We start from the raw sequence: 19,453 nt of genomic DNA on the forward strand, positions 1-19,453 counted from the left end.
GCGGAAGTAGTGGAAGCGATGAAGAAGATTAAGTTGGGAAAGGCCGCAGGAATTGATGGAGTGTGTGGTGAAATGCTGAGGTATGGGGGTGAGATTGTTGTGGAGTGGATATGGAAGTTGTGTAGATTGGCCTGGGAAGAGGGAAGGGTTCCAGAGGACTGGAAATCAGGTATAATTGTTCCTCTGTACAAAGGAAAAGGAGAGAGAGAAGTATGTGGTAACCATAGGGGTATTTGCCTTCTTAGTGTGACTGGTAAAATATATGGTAGAATACTCATTGATAGGGTTAGGCATATGACAGAGGAGCTAGTTGGAGAAGAACAAGGGGGATTTAGGAAGGGAAAAGGGTGTGTAGATCAGATATTTGTTCTAAGATGTTTAGTAGAGAAGTATCTAGAGAAGGGAAGAAAAGTGTATGCTGCCTTCATGGACTTGGAGAAAGCTTATGACCGAATAGATAGGCAAGGTATGTGGAAGGTATTAAGAATATATGGAGTGGAGGGGAAATTGTTGAGTGCTGTGAAGAGTATGTACGAGGGAGCTAGGGCTACGGTGCGAGTGGATGGTGAGCTGAGTGAGTTCTTTGATCTCAATGTGGGACTGAAACAGGGTTGTGTGATGTCTCCATGGCTGTTTAATATATATATGGATGGGGTTGTAAAGGAGGTGCAAGGTAGGGCAGTGGATGTGGGGCTGGCCCTAATGAATGAGGGTGAGATTTGGAAGCTTCCGGTGTTGCTGTTTGCTGATGATACAGTATTGTTGAGTGAAGATGAATGGGAGTTGCAAGGTTTGGTGAATGAATTTGGGACAGTGTGCAGGAAGAGGAAGCTGAAAGTTAATGTAAACAAAAGTAAAGTTATGGTGTTTGAGAGGAATGAAGTCACAGAGTGTGCAGTGAGATTGGATGGTGAGGATATGGAGAATGTGAGTGCATTCAAGTACTTGGGTAGTGTGATGAGTAAGGATGGAACTTTGGGGGATGAAGTGTGTGAAAGGGTACAGCAGGGAAGGAAGGTTGTTGGTACACTGAAAGCAGTGATGAGAAATGGGGAGGTGAGTATGGAAGTTAAGAAGTCACTGCATGATGGCATTGTGATCCCTACCCTGACGTATGGAAGCGAGGCGTGGTCCTTGCAAGAGGGGAACAAGTCAAGAGTGAGAGCAGTGGAAATGAGTTACTTGAGAGGAGCATGTGGAGTGACGTGGAGGGACAGGTTGACGAATGAAGAAGTGAAGGAACGTTGTGGGGTAGATGTGGATGTGGTTGAGAAGATTAGGAGAAATACACTGAGGTGGTTTGGACATGTGGAGAGGATGGAGAATGAAAGACTGACTAAGAGGGTGTATGTAGGTGAGGTGGAGGGAGGGAGAGGGAGGGGTAGACCGAGGATGAGATGGAGGGATGGAGTTGAGAGATATATGAGGGAGGGGGGGGTGAGCTGGGGGGAGGGTAGTCAAATGGTGGGTGACAGAGTGACTTGGAGGCGTTTTGTCTGCGGCCACCCTTTGCGGGATTAGGGCGTCGGGTTATAGATAGATAGATAGATAGATCTAATGCAACAAGCTAATGAGATGAAAATGCCACTTAGTATGTGTTTTGTGGATTTTGAAAAGGCGTTTGATAGTGTTTCGTGTGGAGCTGTGTTGAAAATTATGAGATTCTATGGTATACCAGAAAAGTTTGTAAATATTACTAGAAGCCTGCATGAAGGTACTTTTTGTACGGTAATGGTGGATGGTTCTTTAAGTGATCCATTTGAGGTTAGGTCAGGAGTGATTCAAGGAGGAGTTCTTTTGCCTTTGCTGTTTGTTTTGGTTATAGATTATGTTATGAGAAAGGTTGTAAGGAGAACACGTGCAGGAATTAACTAGAAAGAAAATAAGAGGCTGATGGATTTGGGAATATGTTGATGATGATGTACTGATTTGTGGAAGTATTTACGAGATGCAGAGGTTGCTTGATTGTATGGTGGAGGAAGGAGAAAAAGTGGGATTGGTAATAAATTGTGGAAAGACTGAACTTATTAATATGAACGTGGAGAACCAAATCGATTGTGTAATTGGGAATGATGTGGTGAAGAACGTAGAAAATTTTAAATATCTGGGAATAATTGTATCATCTAACGGATCATTAAACAATGAAATTGAGGAGAGGAATAGACAGGCTTGGCAAGCTGTTGGAATGTTGAAATCAATTTGGAATAATAATATGCTTTTGGTTCATCTGTCTATCTATTGCCAGACGCCTCAATCCCGTTTGGGGTGGCCACAAACAAATCGCCTCCAAGTCGCCCTGTCCCCCGCCATTTCACTCCCCTGCTCCCAACTCACACCCCCCTCTCTCATATACCTCTCCACCCCAAGTCCATGGTTAGACCAATTTTCATTTGTGGGCATGAGTCATGGTACAGTACAGTTGCAACAGATCAGAAAGTATTAGGATTTGAGAATAAAATACTGAGAAGGAATCTTGGGGTAAAGTGGCAAGACAGAGTAACAAATGAAGAGTAAGGGATATTACGAGAGTGGAACCAGTTGATGAATATGTGAGACTGTCTTGTTGGAAATTGCTGGGGCATGTATATAGAAAAGAAGACAGTTTAATACAGGATTTGCCGGAGTGGACTGCTAGAGGAAGAAGAGGCAGAGGTAGGCTGAGGGAAACCTGGTTGAGGACAATGAAAAGAGAAGCAGGAGAGGAGTGTTGGTGGGACCTGAAGGAGATGGCAAGAGACAAATATTGGTGGAGAGAGTTCGTCGAGGCCCTATGCATCCCGTGCGGTGCCACAAGAAATGATTGATTGATTGATTGATTGGGGATGAAGCAAGGACCAGATAGAAAGAATATTTTGATAACCTGATGAATGGGAATAGAGAGAGCATAGCAGCTGTAAACATGATTGGTTTTGGGGGTGTGCAGAGAAGGAATGCAGTACCAGGAGACGTGACATTCGCACAGGTGAAGAGTGCTGTGAAGTGGCGAAAAATGGGAAAGCAGCTGGGATTGATGAGGTGTATGCAGAGATGCTTAACTGTAGTGGAGAGAGTGGAATGAAGTGCTTGTTGGAGATATGTAAGAAGGCATGGATGAGTGAATCTGTGCCTGCAGAGTGGAAAAAATGCTGTGATTGTACCCCTGTACAAAAGTAAAGGTGAGCAAAGTGAGTGCAAGAATTGTCATGTCAGAAGTTTATTGAATGTTGTAGGGAAGGTATATGGAAGAATTATTATAAAGTAAGAGAGATATCAGAAGTCCTAGTGAGTGATGAACAGTGTGGCTTTAGGAGTGGCAGAGGATGTATGGATCAAAAATTTGCAGTGAAACAGATAGTTGAGAAGGCTTGTGAGAAGGACCTTAAGTTGTTTATGGCATTCATGGATCTGGAAAAAGCATACGACAAAGTGGACAGAGAAGGATTGTGGAAGGTTTCGTGCATGTACGGTGTAGATGGTAAGCTGGTAGGTGTCGTCAAAAGTTTTTATGATGGTAGTGAAGCATGTGTAAAGGTAAATGGACATCTAAGTGAATGGTTCATGATTGGTGTGGGTGTGTGACAAAGTTGTGCGATGTCCCTATGGTTGTTCAGTATATATATATATATATATATGTATATATGGATGGGGTGATGAGAGAAGTAGAAACACGAGTAATGGAGAGAGGGATGGCATTGGCAATGAATGGTGATGGATAGAATTTCTCAAATTTGATGTATGCTGATGATAGAGTACTGCTTGCAAATACAGGACAAGAGCGTGGTAGACTAGTGCAGAGCTTTGCTAATGTCTATGAGTATTGTGCCTTGAGAGTAAATGTAGAAAAGAGTAGAGTGATGGTTATTGAGAGAGAAAGTGGCTCCCAGTGTGATGTTACAGTGAATGGAGAGAGACTGAATTTGACAAGAGTTCAAATACCTGGGTACAGTGATAGAAAAGAGAGGAGAATGTGCAAAAGAAGTAGAAAGTAGAGTGACACAAGGAAGCAAAGTAGCTGGTGCTATGGAGGCCTTGAAAAGAAACAGAGGCTTGAATGTTGCAGCTGCACGAGGCTTCCATGAAGGAGTGCTGGTGCCAACTTGAACATATGGGTGTGAGACTGTGATGTGACATGAAAATGAAAATCCAAGAGTAAGAGCAGTGGAGATGGGACTGTTGAGGAATGTATGTGGAGTACAGGGAGCAGATAGGGTAAGGAATAGTGTGATTCGTGAAAGATGCGGAGTGAGGAAGTCTGTGAACATCAGAATCGAAGAGAATGTACTGAGATTGTATGGTCATGTGAAGAGAATGGATGACAATTGGGTGATGAAAAGGTATATCTAAGCAAATTTGGAGGGAGGAGGTGAGGTAGGCCAAGAAGAAGGTGGAGAGATGTGGTGGATGAGTGCGTGAAGAAGAGAGGGATGGAAGCTGGTGAGGCTCAGGGACTAACAAGAGATCAAGCTGGCTGGATAAATTTTGTGCAAAGAAACACATGACCGGGGATTTGGCATCCCTGTTTAATGTGACAGCGTTCGGATTGACTCTATTGGATAGGTATATGTGAAGCTACAGTACATGGTGAAACCTTTTGTTCTATCATATGGAGTCAGGATTGCATGGGCTTGAATGATAAGTGAATGGAATCGTGGCCTATTGAATTTGGCAAACTTTGGCTGTCTGGACGCTGCAACTCCTCACCCCGCCCTAGGGTGGGAAAGAAGGTCCGGATGATGATGATTATTATTATTTTAGAATTTGCACTGTTCTGCAGAAAAGCTACTGGTATTATACTGTCAGGATATGAAAATGACAATCCATGTGGCTCTCCTGCCCTGGGCCCCCCAAAGTGTAAGGCCATCATTGCAGAGCAGGGAAATGTACCGTACTTGACAGTTAAGGAAATATACAACAGAATTGTTGATCTGATTTTTTTTTTTTTTTTTTTAATAGAGGAAGGAAAAAAAATAAAAAATAAAAAAAAGCCAGATTACAAGTGTCCTCCATTCATAAAAAATCTGTAACAGTTTGACTTGAACAGCCGTAGGTTGAAGTTTGGGGAGAAACCACTGAGGGGAAACAAGTTCCTAGGAGATGCTGTTCAGGAATAAAAGAATTCTGATAGACAGAAGTTTCACAATATGGCAGTGTGTCAGTCCAGTCACAAGTGCTACCAGATGCCTGAGTAATGTGTGGGAAGGCATGGAGAGGTGGCACATTGGATGCAACTTCGTCTGAGCCTTTGCCATAAAAGTATCTGTAAAATAATGCAAGGGAGGCAACATTCCTTCTTACTTGTAGGGGAGGTAGTGCATTTGTGATAGTAGGGTTATTATTAGTTCTAACAGCTTTGGTCTGAATTTTGTCTATTTGTTTTAGTGCAACCTCTCCACATCCATTCCACAAGGGTGACCAATTTACCAGCTGAGAGTGCACATGACTTTTCTATCTATCTGTCTATTGCCAGACGCCTCAATCCCGTTTGGGGTGGCCACAAACAAATCGCCTCCAAGTCGCCCTGTCCCCCGCCATTTCACTGCCCTGCTCCCAACTCACACCCCCCTCCCTCATATACCTCTCCACCCCATCCCTCCATCTCATCCTCGGCCTCCCCCTCCCTCTTCCCCCCTCCACCTCACACTCACATACGCTCTCTTCGTCAGTCTTTCACCCTCCATCCTCTCCACATGGCCAAACCACCTCAGTGTGTTCCTCATAACTCTTCCTATCACATCCACATCCACACCACAACGCTCCTTTATATCCTCATTCGCCAGCCTGTCTCTCCATGTGACTCCACAGCCTCCTCTTAAATAACTCATTTCCACTGCTCTCACTCTTGACCTATGTCCTTCCACCAACGTCCAAGCTTCACTTCCGTACGTTAGAGTTGGTATCACAATACTGTCATGTAGTAACTTTTTCACTTCTATGCTCACTTCCCTGTTTCTTATCACTGCTTTCAAAGAACCAGCAACCCTTCTTCCCTGCTGTACCCTTTCAAGCAGTTCACCCTCCAAACCTCCATCCTTACTCATCACACTACCCAAGTACTTAAACGTACTCACATTTTCCAATTCCTCACCATCCAACCTCGCTGTCCATTCACTGACTTCACCTCTATCAAAGACCATCACTTTACTCTTCCCTACATTCACCTTTAGATTCCGTTTCTTACACACTCTCCCAAACTCATCCACCAAGCCTTGCAGCTCCCCTTCGTCTTCACTCAACAACACAGTATCATCTGCAAACAACAGTACAGGGAGTTTCCAAACACTATCCTCTCTCACCAGAGCCACTCTAACATCCACTACCCTACCTTGTACCTCCTTTATTACCCCATCCATGTACAGATTGAACAGCCATGGAGACATGACACATCCCTGTTTCAACCCAACCTTCAAAGAGAAAAATTCACTTAGTTCACCATCCACACGCACTGCAGCCTTTGCACCATCGTACATACTCTTCACAGCATTCAACAACTTCCCATCTACTCCATATATTCTTAACACTTTCCACAATCCTTGTCTATCCACCCTGTCATACGGTTTCTCCAAATCCATGAAAGCCGCATACAACTTCTTTCCCTTCTCTAGAAACTTTTCCACTAAAGATCTAAGAATGAATATCTGATCTACACAACCTCTTCCCTTCCTAAAGCCTCCCTGTTCTTCTCCAACTAATTTCTCTGTTCTTTCTCTAACTCTGTCAATAAGTATCCTACCATACACTTTTCCTATTATACTAAGAAGACAGATGCCCCTATGATTACCACACACTTCTTTTTCCCCTTTTCCTTTGTACAAGGGAATAATTATACCTGACTTCCAATCCTCTGGGACTCTACCTTCCTCCCAGGCCAATCTGCACATCTTCCACATCCATTCTACTACTATCTCTCCCCCATGCTTCAGCATTTCACCACACACTCCATCAATTCCTGGGGCTTTCCCCGATTTAACTTTCTTCATTGCTTCCACAACTTCTATCCTACTAATTTTTTCCTGTCTTCTCACCTCTCTCCTTCTCCCAGCCATTCCCCAGCCACTTATACTCGCATTACTTCCATCCTCTATGTTCAACAATTCCTTAAAGTGTTCTCTCCATCAGCTCACTTTTTCTCCCTTCTCCACTAGTAATCTACCATTTTTATCTTTCACTCCCCTGCTAACTTCACTTCCACCCTGTCTTACTCTTTTCACCTCTTTCCAGAACATTTTCTTACAGTCCCTCCACTTTACACTCAAATTCCTTCCAAATTCCTCATCCACTCTCCTCTTTCTCTTACTAATCTTTTCACCTCTCTCTTTCTTTCTACATGTAACTCTCTCTTCCGCCTCTCAACTTCTTCCACGGCCCTATTTCTCATCCATTCATTGTATGCTTTCTTCTTTTGTGCCACAGCCTGTCTCACCTCTTCAGTCCACCACGCTGTTCCTTGCACCCCCTTCCGTCTTCTCTTCCTTCCACACACCACATCACATGCTGCACATATTTCTTCTGTAAATATCCTACAGACACCTTCCACGTCTCCCATCTGCTCCAATTCATATTTGCCCAATCGTTCCTACACTTCTCTCTTATACTCTGCCTTTTTCTCATCCTCTTGTAACCTTTCCACTCTCCTTGCAACTACTCCTTCCTCTCGTCTTTCCCTTCTTCTATTCCTCCATCTTACTTGAATTTTAATTCTAGCCACCACCAAGTAGTGGTCAGAAGGTCCACTCCCCCAACCTCTATAAACTCTTGCATCCATTACACATCTTCGCATCCTTTCATCCACACACATATAATCTATCATTGCCTTCCTTTCATTCAGTTCACCACCCACCCTTCTCATCACTCGCCATGTATACCTGTGGATCATTTTATGCCTGAAGAGGGTATTGGCTATCACCAACCCCCTCCCAGCACAAATGTCCACTAACGCACTCCCATTCTCATCTATCTCAGCAGGCACACCCCACTCACCAACTATTCCATCCACCTTCACATTCCCAACTTTACCATTCATATCACCAATCAAAAACACCCTCTCATTCCTTCCAAACTCTTCCATGCACACTTCTACATTTGTCCAGAACTCTTCTCTCACTCTTCTAGCACGATCTTGCGTTGGCGCATACACACGCACAATCGCCCACATTTGTATTCCAACTTTCAACTTTACCCACACAATCCTTGACCCAACTGATCCATACTGTCTTATGCTCTTCTTCCATCTTTTACTCACAACTATACATACTCCTTCCTTTGCCCTCTCATTCTCACCTACTCCTGCACATATACCCCATCCATACTCCCATTGTCTCACACTTTCTCCTCTCCATTTTGTTTCAGTTATTCCACATACATCCACTTTCGCACCCTCAAGCACCTGGACAATCTCTCTCTCTTTCACCTCATCATTCGCTCCCCTTACATTCCACGTAGCCATTTTCAAGTCCTTTGTCCGGTCCTGGGTCGTCATCGTTTGGTCAGTCCTTGTCTGAGGCTTATTGTTTTTTTTAGTTAGTTGTTTTCCAGGGAGGGGCACTAACCCTCCGCCAACCCTTTTAGTCGCCTTTTACGACAAGCAGGGATACTTTTATAAAGTATTTATACCTATGCTGTTGTATCCATCACTTAAAATAATAGTCCATTAATATCTGAAGATAATACTATATAATGGAAATGAGTGTGAAACTATTTTCCTTAAGGGGCTAAACTAATCTAGTAAAGGCTGCCCCAAGGTAAACTGTAATAGAGATGAGATACAGTAATCCCTGTACTTTCCGGACGCCCACTTTCCGGACACCCCACTTACCGGACGTTGTGGGCCTGGACCTTCGGAACCCAAAAATGGCCAGAAAAAGAAAAAAATCCCCCCAAAATCTGAATTTTTTCTCACCCGTTCTTTGAAATTGCCGCGCAGCGCCGAACGCTGTTACACCATGGGCCCTTCACCCCTTCCTTCCTCCCCCTTTCCCCCCTCCCCTGTCAGGATTGCCATTTGGTATTTTTCATTACCAAATGTGGGCCAATTTGGTAATGAAAAATTTGATTGGTAATGAATCAGAACAGTGAAATACCAAATGGATTTTTCACATGTGTGAGGATACACAGGATGGAGATGGTGGATTGTTTGCTCTCTCTGATTAATTTGCTAGCCTATATAGCGTGAAAATAATCAACATGCTGTTAATTATAAGAAGAGCGATTACATGAATTTCCACTTGTATATATAATTAGTGAAGAATAATTGCTAGCTTTACAAATTTGGTAAAGTTAAATTTGGTAATGAAAATTGAGGAGTTTGGTAATGTGGCCATTGCAATCTGGCAACTCTGTTACCCCATCATCAACAGTCACAGCCTAACTCCGATCGAGCAGATGCTTATCGTAATGGAAGCCACGTGCTCGTTTTTTGTGAATAAACAGTGAATAAACTCCAATACCTTGCCACTAGACCACACGGGAATTTACAGAGTTAAGAAATTAGAATTTAGAGTGCAAAGGATTAACTGTGGTGTACACACTGGCGGTTGAAATTGGTATGGTGCAATTAACAACGTGCAATGTTAAACAGTTATACCTCACAGTGCAAAGAATTTCTGTAAGTGCAGCACAACACTGGATTACTGTACATGCTTCAAGTGCATTTTCACCACTGCCAAAGCCAGAGAAGGCAGCCACAGATGTACTGTAAATACCTTGGCTTCCTTTTCATTTATTTCATGCTTTATGTCCATTATTGGTGTGAATAGGGTCTTAAATAGGTTTAAAATGTGCTATGCATGTCTGATAGGGTGTTATTTAGGTGGCTTTCAAAGTTAGGCTGGGTTAGGGTCCTTAAGTACCAGTCCAGGAGTCAGGGACTTGTTGTAAGTACCCAGAATGTTTGATATGGTATAAACTCACCTTTAAAACCTCATTCTCTGGTTCTTTTGCATTTATTTCAGTCTTTTATGTCCCTTATTGGTGTGATTTGGGTCTTAAATAGGTGCTATTCATGTCCAGTAGTGAGTTGTATAGGTGTTTTTCTGAGTCAGGGTAGGTTAGGGTCCATAAGTACAAGTCCAGGAGGCTGGGGCCCACTTTCCGGACTTGACCACTTTCCGAACATGTTTTTGGCTCTATTACATCGGAAAGTGGAGGGATTACTGTAATTGTAATTGATGATGGTAACAGTATCAGCCAATCCCATACTTTGGTACTCAGTATTGTAGCCAGGTCACCACAGATGGGGGGAGGGGGGGAGATGTGACCCAGTTCTGTTCTTCAGGGGGCCTAGTGGTGTACAGTGGGCACCTATTAAATGGGAGGGGGGTGACAGTGTGGGACCAAGGGTCTTACTAAGGGGGTCTGACCCCCACAGCCCTCTCATGGAGAAGCAACTGATGGTAACCCATTTTGGACCAGGGGAGCCTGACGCATGGCTACTGCAGTTCAGGACTCAGATTAACAAATACATTTACAGTTTATTGTCTGTACTAACTACCTGTACAGTATATTTGTTATTGTTGGAGGGTCAAGAAGATCGTAGACTCCAAGTCTCTTGTTCATCATGCAAAAACAAGTATTAATTATGAAAGTTATCATCATTGTTTTCTCTGAAGAAGGACAGTGCTAAGAATGTAGAAGCATCTTGTATCTCTTCTTGTTGCTGCAAATCAGAATCCAAGTTAAATGAGGGACTTGCTTGTGGAATACTGGCCCTTTTAATTAGGAAACTACATTAGCATGAAGGAAAGGCTTAGTGTAAGAATAGTGATAAAATGTTGTACGTCTGAAATATTGTCTGTTGTTTTGATTCCAGGCTCATCGAGACATGAATGCAATGGACTGTAGGTTGAAGTTGCTATTCTCCTGCAGTTCATCCTTCCTTTGGGGTGAGGGGTTGGGGGGGGGGGAGTTGAGGGATATTTGTATAATAAGGTAGGGATTGCCTGGTTATATTAGTGTCAACATATAAAGGCATCCTTGCAAATACTGTGCATTGTGGTATAGCATCATATAACACATTGGTTGCCATTCAGGTTAAGGTGTCTAGGCTGGTGCAGATGCACAGCAACAACATGGAGGACGTGGACATTGTGTATGCTGGCGACATCTGTGCAATGTTTGGTATTGACTGTGCCTCAGGGGACACCTTCACCAACACACCCAAACTGGAAATGTTCATGGTAAAGACTTTTTTTTTTTTTTTTACCTTAACCTAAAATTGGCACAGCTTTTACTCTTATAGCTTACTACATGCAGCTTGGTGGGAGAGGGGAAAAATGCTACAGCTCTGCATCTGTTTCACAATATTTCTTCACGACTGACGTGACATTCTAATGCTAATTTAGTGTTACAGCCCACTTTTCAAGTGGGAGAAATGGCAATTTTAGGCCAGGAGTAGACTGTAGCACTGGTCGAACAAGGGAGTACTCCCAAGGTGGGTGGAATGCTGATGACAAGGAGAGCTGGAGCTCCCGTTTCATCAGCCTTCGGGACTAGCTCCCGACCATCCCCCTTTGCTGAACTTTTTCAGTGTCTCAGTAACACAGAGAGTAGGCCAGCATGCTGTCCAATACAGATTTCTCTAACTATCAACACCAAACTACAAGCACAGTACACACTACACTTCCTTTTACAAAATTCAACAATCATGGTGTCTTTACACACAGCCTCGGAGTCCCCAGAGGGGGGACCATAAATGCCCCCACCTTACTTCCGCCCCTCTCCCGGTGACGACTCGAGTTGCCTGGAACCACTGTCTGACTCACTTCTTTTTCATTTCTGCAACATTCGTGGCCTTTCCACCAACTTTTGCGCTGTTGAGCACCACCTCTCCTTCTCTAAACCTCACTTTCTTTTCCTGAGACTCAGCTGTCTTAGACAACTGACAGCAAACCCTTTTCTGTATCCTCCTACTTTCCCTATACTCATTTCAAAGCCAGAGGTGGCTGTTATGTATATATACGCATTGACTTATCTTGTTCTCGTGTTCTTGAACTCAGTTCTTTTGAATTCTCTACACTCTGGCTTCGGCTTTCCTGTCACTCTCTGACTAAATATATCTGTGCTGTTTACTTTTCTCCTAAGTCTGCTATCAAAAATTCTTCGACTATCTTACTTCTACGATGGAACACATTCTATCCATTTCTCCTTTCTCTGAAATCTCCATTTTAGGAGATTTCAATGTTCACCACCACCTTTGGCTCTCCTCTCCTTTCACTGATCCACCTGGTGAACAAGCCTACACCTTTTCTATCCTCAGTGACCTAGAGCAGCTTGTATAGCACCCTACCCGTATCCCTGACCGCCTTGGAGAGAGCTCCAACATGCTTGACCTCTTCCTTACAACTAATCTTTCTGCTTACACTGTTAATCATTTCTCTCCATTGGGCTCCTCCAATCACAACCTTATCACCTTAACTTGTCATGTCACTCCGGTACGGCCTTTGGACCCTCCAAAGAAACGTCGTCTGTGGCACTTTGGAGCTGCAAACTGGGAGGCCCTCAGGCAGTACTTCTTTGATTTTCCGCAGAATGATTATTGCTTCCATGGCCGTGAGCCATCTGAGTGTGCCTTGCGCATTACGGAGATTATTCTCTTGGGCATGGAAGAATACATTCCTTTCTCATATCCTTTGACTAATGCAAGAAAGCCTTGGTTTACTCATGCATGTTCTAATGCTGTCAGCAACAAGGAGAGGACCTATGAAAGGTACCTGAGCCAACCCACCCCTGAATCACATCTTTTTATATGTTTCCTCCCGGAATTGTGCGAAGTCTGTTCTTCTCTCTGCTAAAAATAATTTCATCCATACTAAATGCTCTCAACTCTCCAACTCGAATTCTTCTCGCTCCTTCTGGCACCTTGCCAAAAATCTTTCTAACAACTTTACATCATCATCCTTCCCTCCTCTTTTCTACTGTGATTGCTCTGTAGCTATTTCTTCTACTGATAAAGAAGATCTCTTTGCTCACACTTTCTCCTCCAGTTCCACCTTAGACGATTCCAGTGCTGTTTCTCCATCATTTCCCCCCTCTGTCTTCCTCATGGCTAACATTAAAATTTCTTCAGCTGATGTATTGTCTGCCATCACAGGCCTCAATACTAACAAGGCATATGGGCCTGATGGAGTCCTGCCTGTTGTTCTCAAGAACTGTGCTTTTGTGTTTACACCCTGCTTAGGCAAACTCTTTCACCTTTGTCTATTAACTTGTACCTTTCCTTCTTGCTGGAAGTTTGCTCTCATTCAGCCAGTCCCAAAGAAGGATAACCATTCCCAACCTTGTAACTATCGTCTAATTGTTTTAACATCCTGTATCTCAGAAGGTTTCGAGTCAGTTCTTAATAGAAAAATTTTAAGGCATCTCTCCTATCACAACCTTTCTGATCGTCAGTATGGGTTTCGTCAGGGACGCTCCACTGGCGATCATCTCACCTACCTTTCAGACTCCTGGTCATCCTCCTTTCGGGACTTTGGCGAAAGCATTGCCATTGCACTTGATATCTCAAAGGCTTTCGATCGAGTCTGGCATAAATCTTTAATTTCCAAACTGCTCTCTTATTGTTTCTATCCTTCTATCTGTGCCTTCATCTCTAGCTTCCTTTCTGATCGTTCTATAGCCGCCGTTGTAGACGGCCATTGTTCTTTTCCTAGATGTATCAACAGTGTTGTTCCTCGGGGCTCTGTCCTATCACCAACTCTCTTCCTTTTATTCATCAATGACCTTCTAAGCTGTACATCTAACCCTATCCATTCATATGCTGATAACTCCACCCTTCACCTTTCCATTCGGTTTGTGCAACGTCCATCTCAGCAGTTACATCAACAAACTAGGGATGAGTCTATGGCACACCTAATGTCTGACTTGGCTCGTATCTCTGACGGGGGTAAAAATAATCTGGTTGTTTTTAATGCTAGTTCTTAAACCTGTCAACCCAACAAAATCTTCCACAGGTGTACCCACTAATGTTAAATAATATTCAGCTTAATCCTGCATCATCCTTGAACATGCTTGGGGTTTCATTTACTCAGGACTTGTGTTGGAAAGATCATATTACATCTGGAAAATCTGCTTCTAAGAGATTAGGTGTGCTAAGCTGACTCCGTTCTTCTTTACCGCTGCACAGTTGTTGTCTCTATACAGGGGTTTTATCTGCCCCTGTGTGGAGTACAACTATCGTGTGGGGAGGTTCCCCACATACAGCTCTTCTCAATAGGGTGGAGTCAAAGGCTTTTCGTCTCATTAACTCTCCTCCTCTTACTGACTCTCTTCAACCCCTGTCTCTTTGCCGCACTGTTGCATCTTTATCTCTTTTCTATTGCTACTTCAGTGGTCACTGCTTCTCTGAACTGTCTGCATGTATTCCTCCACCTCTACGATGGGCGCGTAGCACCCGTCTAGCAGCAAACTCTCATTCCTTTTCTATCCAACTCTCTAATGCAAGAGTTAACCATTACTCCCAGTCGTTCATTTATGCAACAGGTCAACTCTGGAACTGTCTCCCTCTGTCTGTATTTCCTGCTTCCTATGATCTCCAGTCTTTCAAATGCAGTGTGTCCATGCATCTTGAAATAATTGGATCTTGAATTTGGCTCCCTCTTGTGTTTTGTTTCTCTGTAGGACGGAACAGTTATATCAGGCTTGTGGCTTTTGGTTCCTTCTTCCTCGCATTAAAAAAAGAAAAAAAAAGAAAAAAAAAAGGTTAAAGTGAAGACTTGTAATGGTGTATTTGATGTCACACTTGATAGTGTAGTAGTAATAGTGTATTTGGTGTCACACTTGGTAGTGAATATACTACGAAGTTAGTATTTTGTAGTATATAGTAAGTTGCTGCCACAGGGCCCACGTAGGTAACAATGCCACTATGAAGGTGCTAACCTGTTAGCATCAGGGTGCTAATCCTGGTGTGGGCAGTTAGTGCCATTTGACTCAGGTATCTTTCTATCCTGTTGTGGTTGGAAGGTAAAGCAGATACCTAGGGTAACATGTAGGGGGGGTAAATGTGGTAACCGGGATGATGAAATGGTCTTGTATCCCAGGATTAGTGGCTGAATAACCTGTCACAGGCCCAGAGAGCTACTGATAGTTATCTCAGATAACACCTAGGGATGGTAACTGGTAATGTGGATGACATGGTGGCCTTGTATACCAGGTTAGTGGCTGAATAACATTTCATAGACTCAGAGGCCTAAGTTACAAAGATAAGTACCATGGCTAAGTGCCTATTTGGATGTTCTTTCTTGCAGTTAAGGCCTAGTAAATTACTAATTGCATGCAAAAGTTCCATTATTGTCTGTAAAGCTGATTTGTGTTTTCCCTCAAATTTTCAGTACCAGCTGTTTGAAAAAAACTGATATTTTAGAGCACATCTTAAACTTATTGTGATTATAGTATTACCTGTTTCTCTGTCATATCTATTGTGGTTTTATAATTATTCTTTTTTCCCTCATAACTGGTAACCATTTCTTTCCAGTGATGTCTCATTAAAATTTTATTCCATGAGAGGAAACATGGTTTTATTTGATTCAACCAGAATTTAATTGATGCCAAGGATAACTTGATGTTGATAGACTATATTGGGATACAACAGGCATCCAGTTAATAATAAGCAGGAGAGCAAGTATGTATGAGGTTAGCTTGGCCCTGATTTTTGTCCTTTTGCAGCTTATTTCATGCAGCTCCGTGGCAGAGTAAGACCATCCTGTTGCTCTACATCCATTCCATAACACTTCTTCTTGAGTAGCCTCATGCTCTATTGCTATCTCTTGTTATAACTCGATATTCAAGATGGAGAGAGGGCAGTTTTAGGCCAGGTTAGAGCAAAAGGGGCATAGTGGTGTGGAAAGGGAAATGAGGTTGATGAAGGTGTTAACAATACTTTATATTCATTTTACTGAGGCAGTGGTATGGGTTAGCTATTTCATCTTGACAGACTGTGTATGAATGCCAACAGGAATCCATGTATGTTCCTGACCCAGTGATAGCGATGTCCATCAAGCCCAAACACACAAAGGACATTGACTCATTCAGCAAGGCAGTTAACAGATTCACGAGGGAGGATCCCACCTACCGTGTCACCTGGGACACTGACAACAAAGAGACCATTGCCTCGGGTATGGGAGAACTGCACCTTGAAATATATGCACAGGTCAGTATACTTACCTTCAAGCACTTGCGTGCATGTAATACTTCCAGCCAGCCTCTCATCATACAAACTTTCATTTATCCAGCATGAGCTTAGGAGCCAGGAGGTGGGCTGCTTAGTTCAGGTATTTAAAGCAAGTGATCAGTCACAACCACTGAGTGATATATAAGCAAAAAATCTCACCCTGCCCTTGGATTTGAACCCACTTGGGGCACATGCATTTTGAGTGCCATAACCAACTAGACACCCATTTGTCGGCTGTGTGACCATCATCATCATCATCATCATCATCATCATCATAGTCATCCAAGCCTCTTTTCCCACCTAAGGATTGGGTGAAATAGGGTCCAGAAAAAAAAAAAAAGATAAAAGGAGAAACTATACAAAAGTCTACTTAAGTGAATGGGTGGCATGCAAGCTTCTTGCAGCCTTCACATTTTGCTCCCTGTTTCGTATCATGGCCTTAATAACACAAACATCTTTCATTCCCTGTGCTACTCTGCTTTCTACACATACCTCTCATCTCTGTCATGGCATTCAGGTAATTTAACACCCTCACAAATCCAGTTTCTTTTTATTCACTCGTACATCACATTGTTAATTACCCTCTCTCTCAATCACTTTCACTTCGTTTTTATCCTTATTTACACTCAGAGCCCAGTGCTCATGGACATCCATAAAACTCTGCATTCATGTCTTCATGTCTTTCTGTCATCATCCACAAACAGATCTCTGTCCACTTTTTCCAGCACTCTAACTCCTTTAAACATTGTAATCAAACCTCCTCTCCTTCGTCTCTCAAAGAGCATTGGTAAATTCAGCTTGTAATCAAACCTCCTCTCCTTCGTCTCTCAAAGAGCATTGGTAAATTCAGCTTCTTCAGTCTCTCCTCATAAGACAGTTCTCTCCAACCTGGCAGCATCCTAGTCGCCATCCTCTATACCTTTCACAATTTTCTTACATACTTCTCTATTTGTAGTGACCAGATAGCTGAAAGCCACTCTTCTGTATATGCCCCTCCAATGATGTTATTCATATGCTTCTCTGGTGATAGATTATCCTGTATGGTCACTCCCAGATGTTTCTCTTCCCTTGCTTTGCTGATCCTGCCTTCTTATTTTTTACCCATAACTAGGTCTATCAGATAGGTATATGTAAAGTTACAGATCATGGTGAAATTATTTTTGGCCAATCTGATGGAGCCAGGATTCCATGGGCTTGAATGATGAGTGAATGGAAGCATGGCCTATTGAATTGGGCAGACTTAGACTGTCTGGATGTTGCTACTCACCCTGCCCTAGGGTCGGAAAGGAGGTCTGGATGATGATGATGACTAGGTCTTTTGCCACTTATTCCCATTTCTAGGATTTTTTTTTCTTTTTTCATTAAACTCCATTTTCCTAGTCTGGCTCCAACTGTACAACTTATCCAAATCATTTTGCAACTCCTCACAACTGTCACCATTCAGAATTTGCTTCATAATTTTTGCATCTTCTGTAATCATATTCATATAACTGCATAAATCTTCTGACATATTGTTTACATATATCAAAAACATTTTAAGCACCAAACTGAGTGTTGCATCACTCCACTAGTCACACTATTCCATTGAAAGTACCTGTCTCTTATAATTGTTCTCATTTGTCTTTCCACTAGATTTTCTTTCCATTTTAGCGATATCCCATTCACTTCTCCAGTAGTTTTTAATTTCCATAGCAATCTTTTGTTTGGCACCCAGTCAAACACCTTCTCCAAACCCAGGTACAAACAATCTACCCAGCCTTCTCTTTCCTCTCTGATATCCACCACACTGCGGTAAAAACACACGATGAGCTTTCCCCGAATACAAACTGTTTTGTTGTTGGAATCTCATTTTCTTCTAGGAACTTAATCCACCTTTTTCTGATAATTTTTTCACACAGTTTGCAAACAATGCTTGGGAGGGATACCAGTCTGCAACTGGGTCTTATCTATCACCTCCTTTCTAAATTATCACTACAACAGCCCTTTTTCGGTGTATTTACAACCCACATAGGTTCAATGAACATTTAACCCCTTACCCGTGGGCCGTAACTACCGTGACGCTCGTTACTTAAGTACCGTACCACGGGGCGTCACTTCTGTGATCCAGGGATTTTAAAAATTGCCTGGGCTTTCAAGTGCGGTCTTGTATCATCTATCAGTACTGCCAGTGTGTAGCTATAGACAGTGCTGCTAATACCGCTAGTACTCGCATCCAGTGTTACCAATTTAGCCAATTCTGTGTTTGCCTCCCCTTCCCACCTCCCCTCCCTTACCCCCTCCTCCCCCTAGCTACACCCTGGCCGCACAACGCAACTCCCGGCGGGTTTTTTCCATTCGCTTTTTCCATTGAACTGTGCGCTATGCCCTATTCTCATACTAAAAAAAATATAAGAAAAAAGGAGAAGGCTAATTGATATTGCCATTGGCCATGAAGTAGCAAATTTATCACCTGGCAACACCCCATGTGCACTTGGTCGCTAATTTTCCCTGTTCATTACCCACTGAAATGTCCCTTATGACCTATTCTCATACAGAAAAAAATATATATATATAAAAAAAAAGGTAAAGGCTAAGTGATACTTCCATTGACCTGGAAGTAGCTAATTAATTGTGTATTGTCTAGATATCCTGCTATCCCCACGGGAGGGGCACGGCATGGTCCAGCCATCTCTGCAGGTAAGAACTAAGGGGTTAACAGTGTCATGAATTGGCTGCACCAGTTGGTCTGCTTATTTTTTTTAATATCCCTCCAGCAATGCCATCTTACTCCATGGCCCTTCTCACACCTAATTCCCCTGTTAGTTATATTATTTCATCACTATCACCTACTATCTTGGCTAACTTCTGAGCCCTTCCTTCTTCACCTGATCCCATAAATTCACCTTCATTTACAAATACTGAATATAGCCTATTATTCTTTACCTCACTCATATCCTAGTCCTTATGATATCACTTCCCCATCTGTCAGTCTTGGTATGGTATCCCTTACTTTCATTTTGCCACTTACAAATTTGTAGAATAATTTTGGTTCCTTTTTAATTTTGGTCACCATATCCTTATATTTTGTGTCATCTTCTGTTCACACCTTTAAGTAGTAATTTCTTGCCTCCTGGTATTCATTCCATGTTCTCACTGTGTACTCATGGTAACCTATTGTGTGATGTATTCCTTTTTCCTCTGCCTTCCTACATCTATAATTAAACCATTCTCTTTTCCTTTCCATTTGGATAGCAGATTTTTAGACATGTCTGCTGATATCCTCTTCATGTATATATTCATCATGATTCCACATTTCTTATGGATATTTTCCATTAT

General features: G+C 42.7%; 1 protein-coding gene across 1 annotated transcript in view; it reads left to right on the top strand.

Annotated features, from left to right (window-relative positions):
• mEFG1 (mitochondrial translation elongation factor G 1) overlaps positions 1-19,453 on the top strand; it is a 132,742-nt gene that overhangs the window by 75,481 nt on the left and 37,808 nt on the right. Inside the window, exons 9-10 of the mRNA XM_080272986.1 lie at positions 11,004-11,150; positions 15,923-16,117. Coding sequence (XP_080129112.1) covers positions 11,004-11,150; positions 15,923-16,117 — 342 coding nt within the window. The remainder of the gene's footprint in view (positions 1-11,003; positions 11,151-15,922; positions 16,118-19,453) is intronic.

Source organism: Coenobita brevimanus, chromosome 52, assembly GCF_032717465.1.
Source record: "Coenobita brevimanus isolate Jiangsu-jjx chromosome 52, ASM3271746v2, whole genome shotgun sequence".
In the NCBI taxonomy this organism is placed as follows: domain Eukaryota; kingdom Metazoa; phylum Arthropoda; class Malacostraca; order Decapoda; family Coenobitidae; genus Coenobita; species Coenobita brevimanus.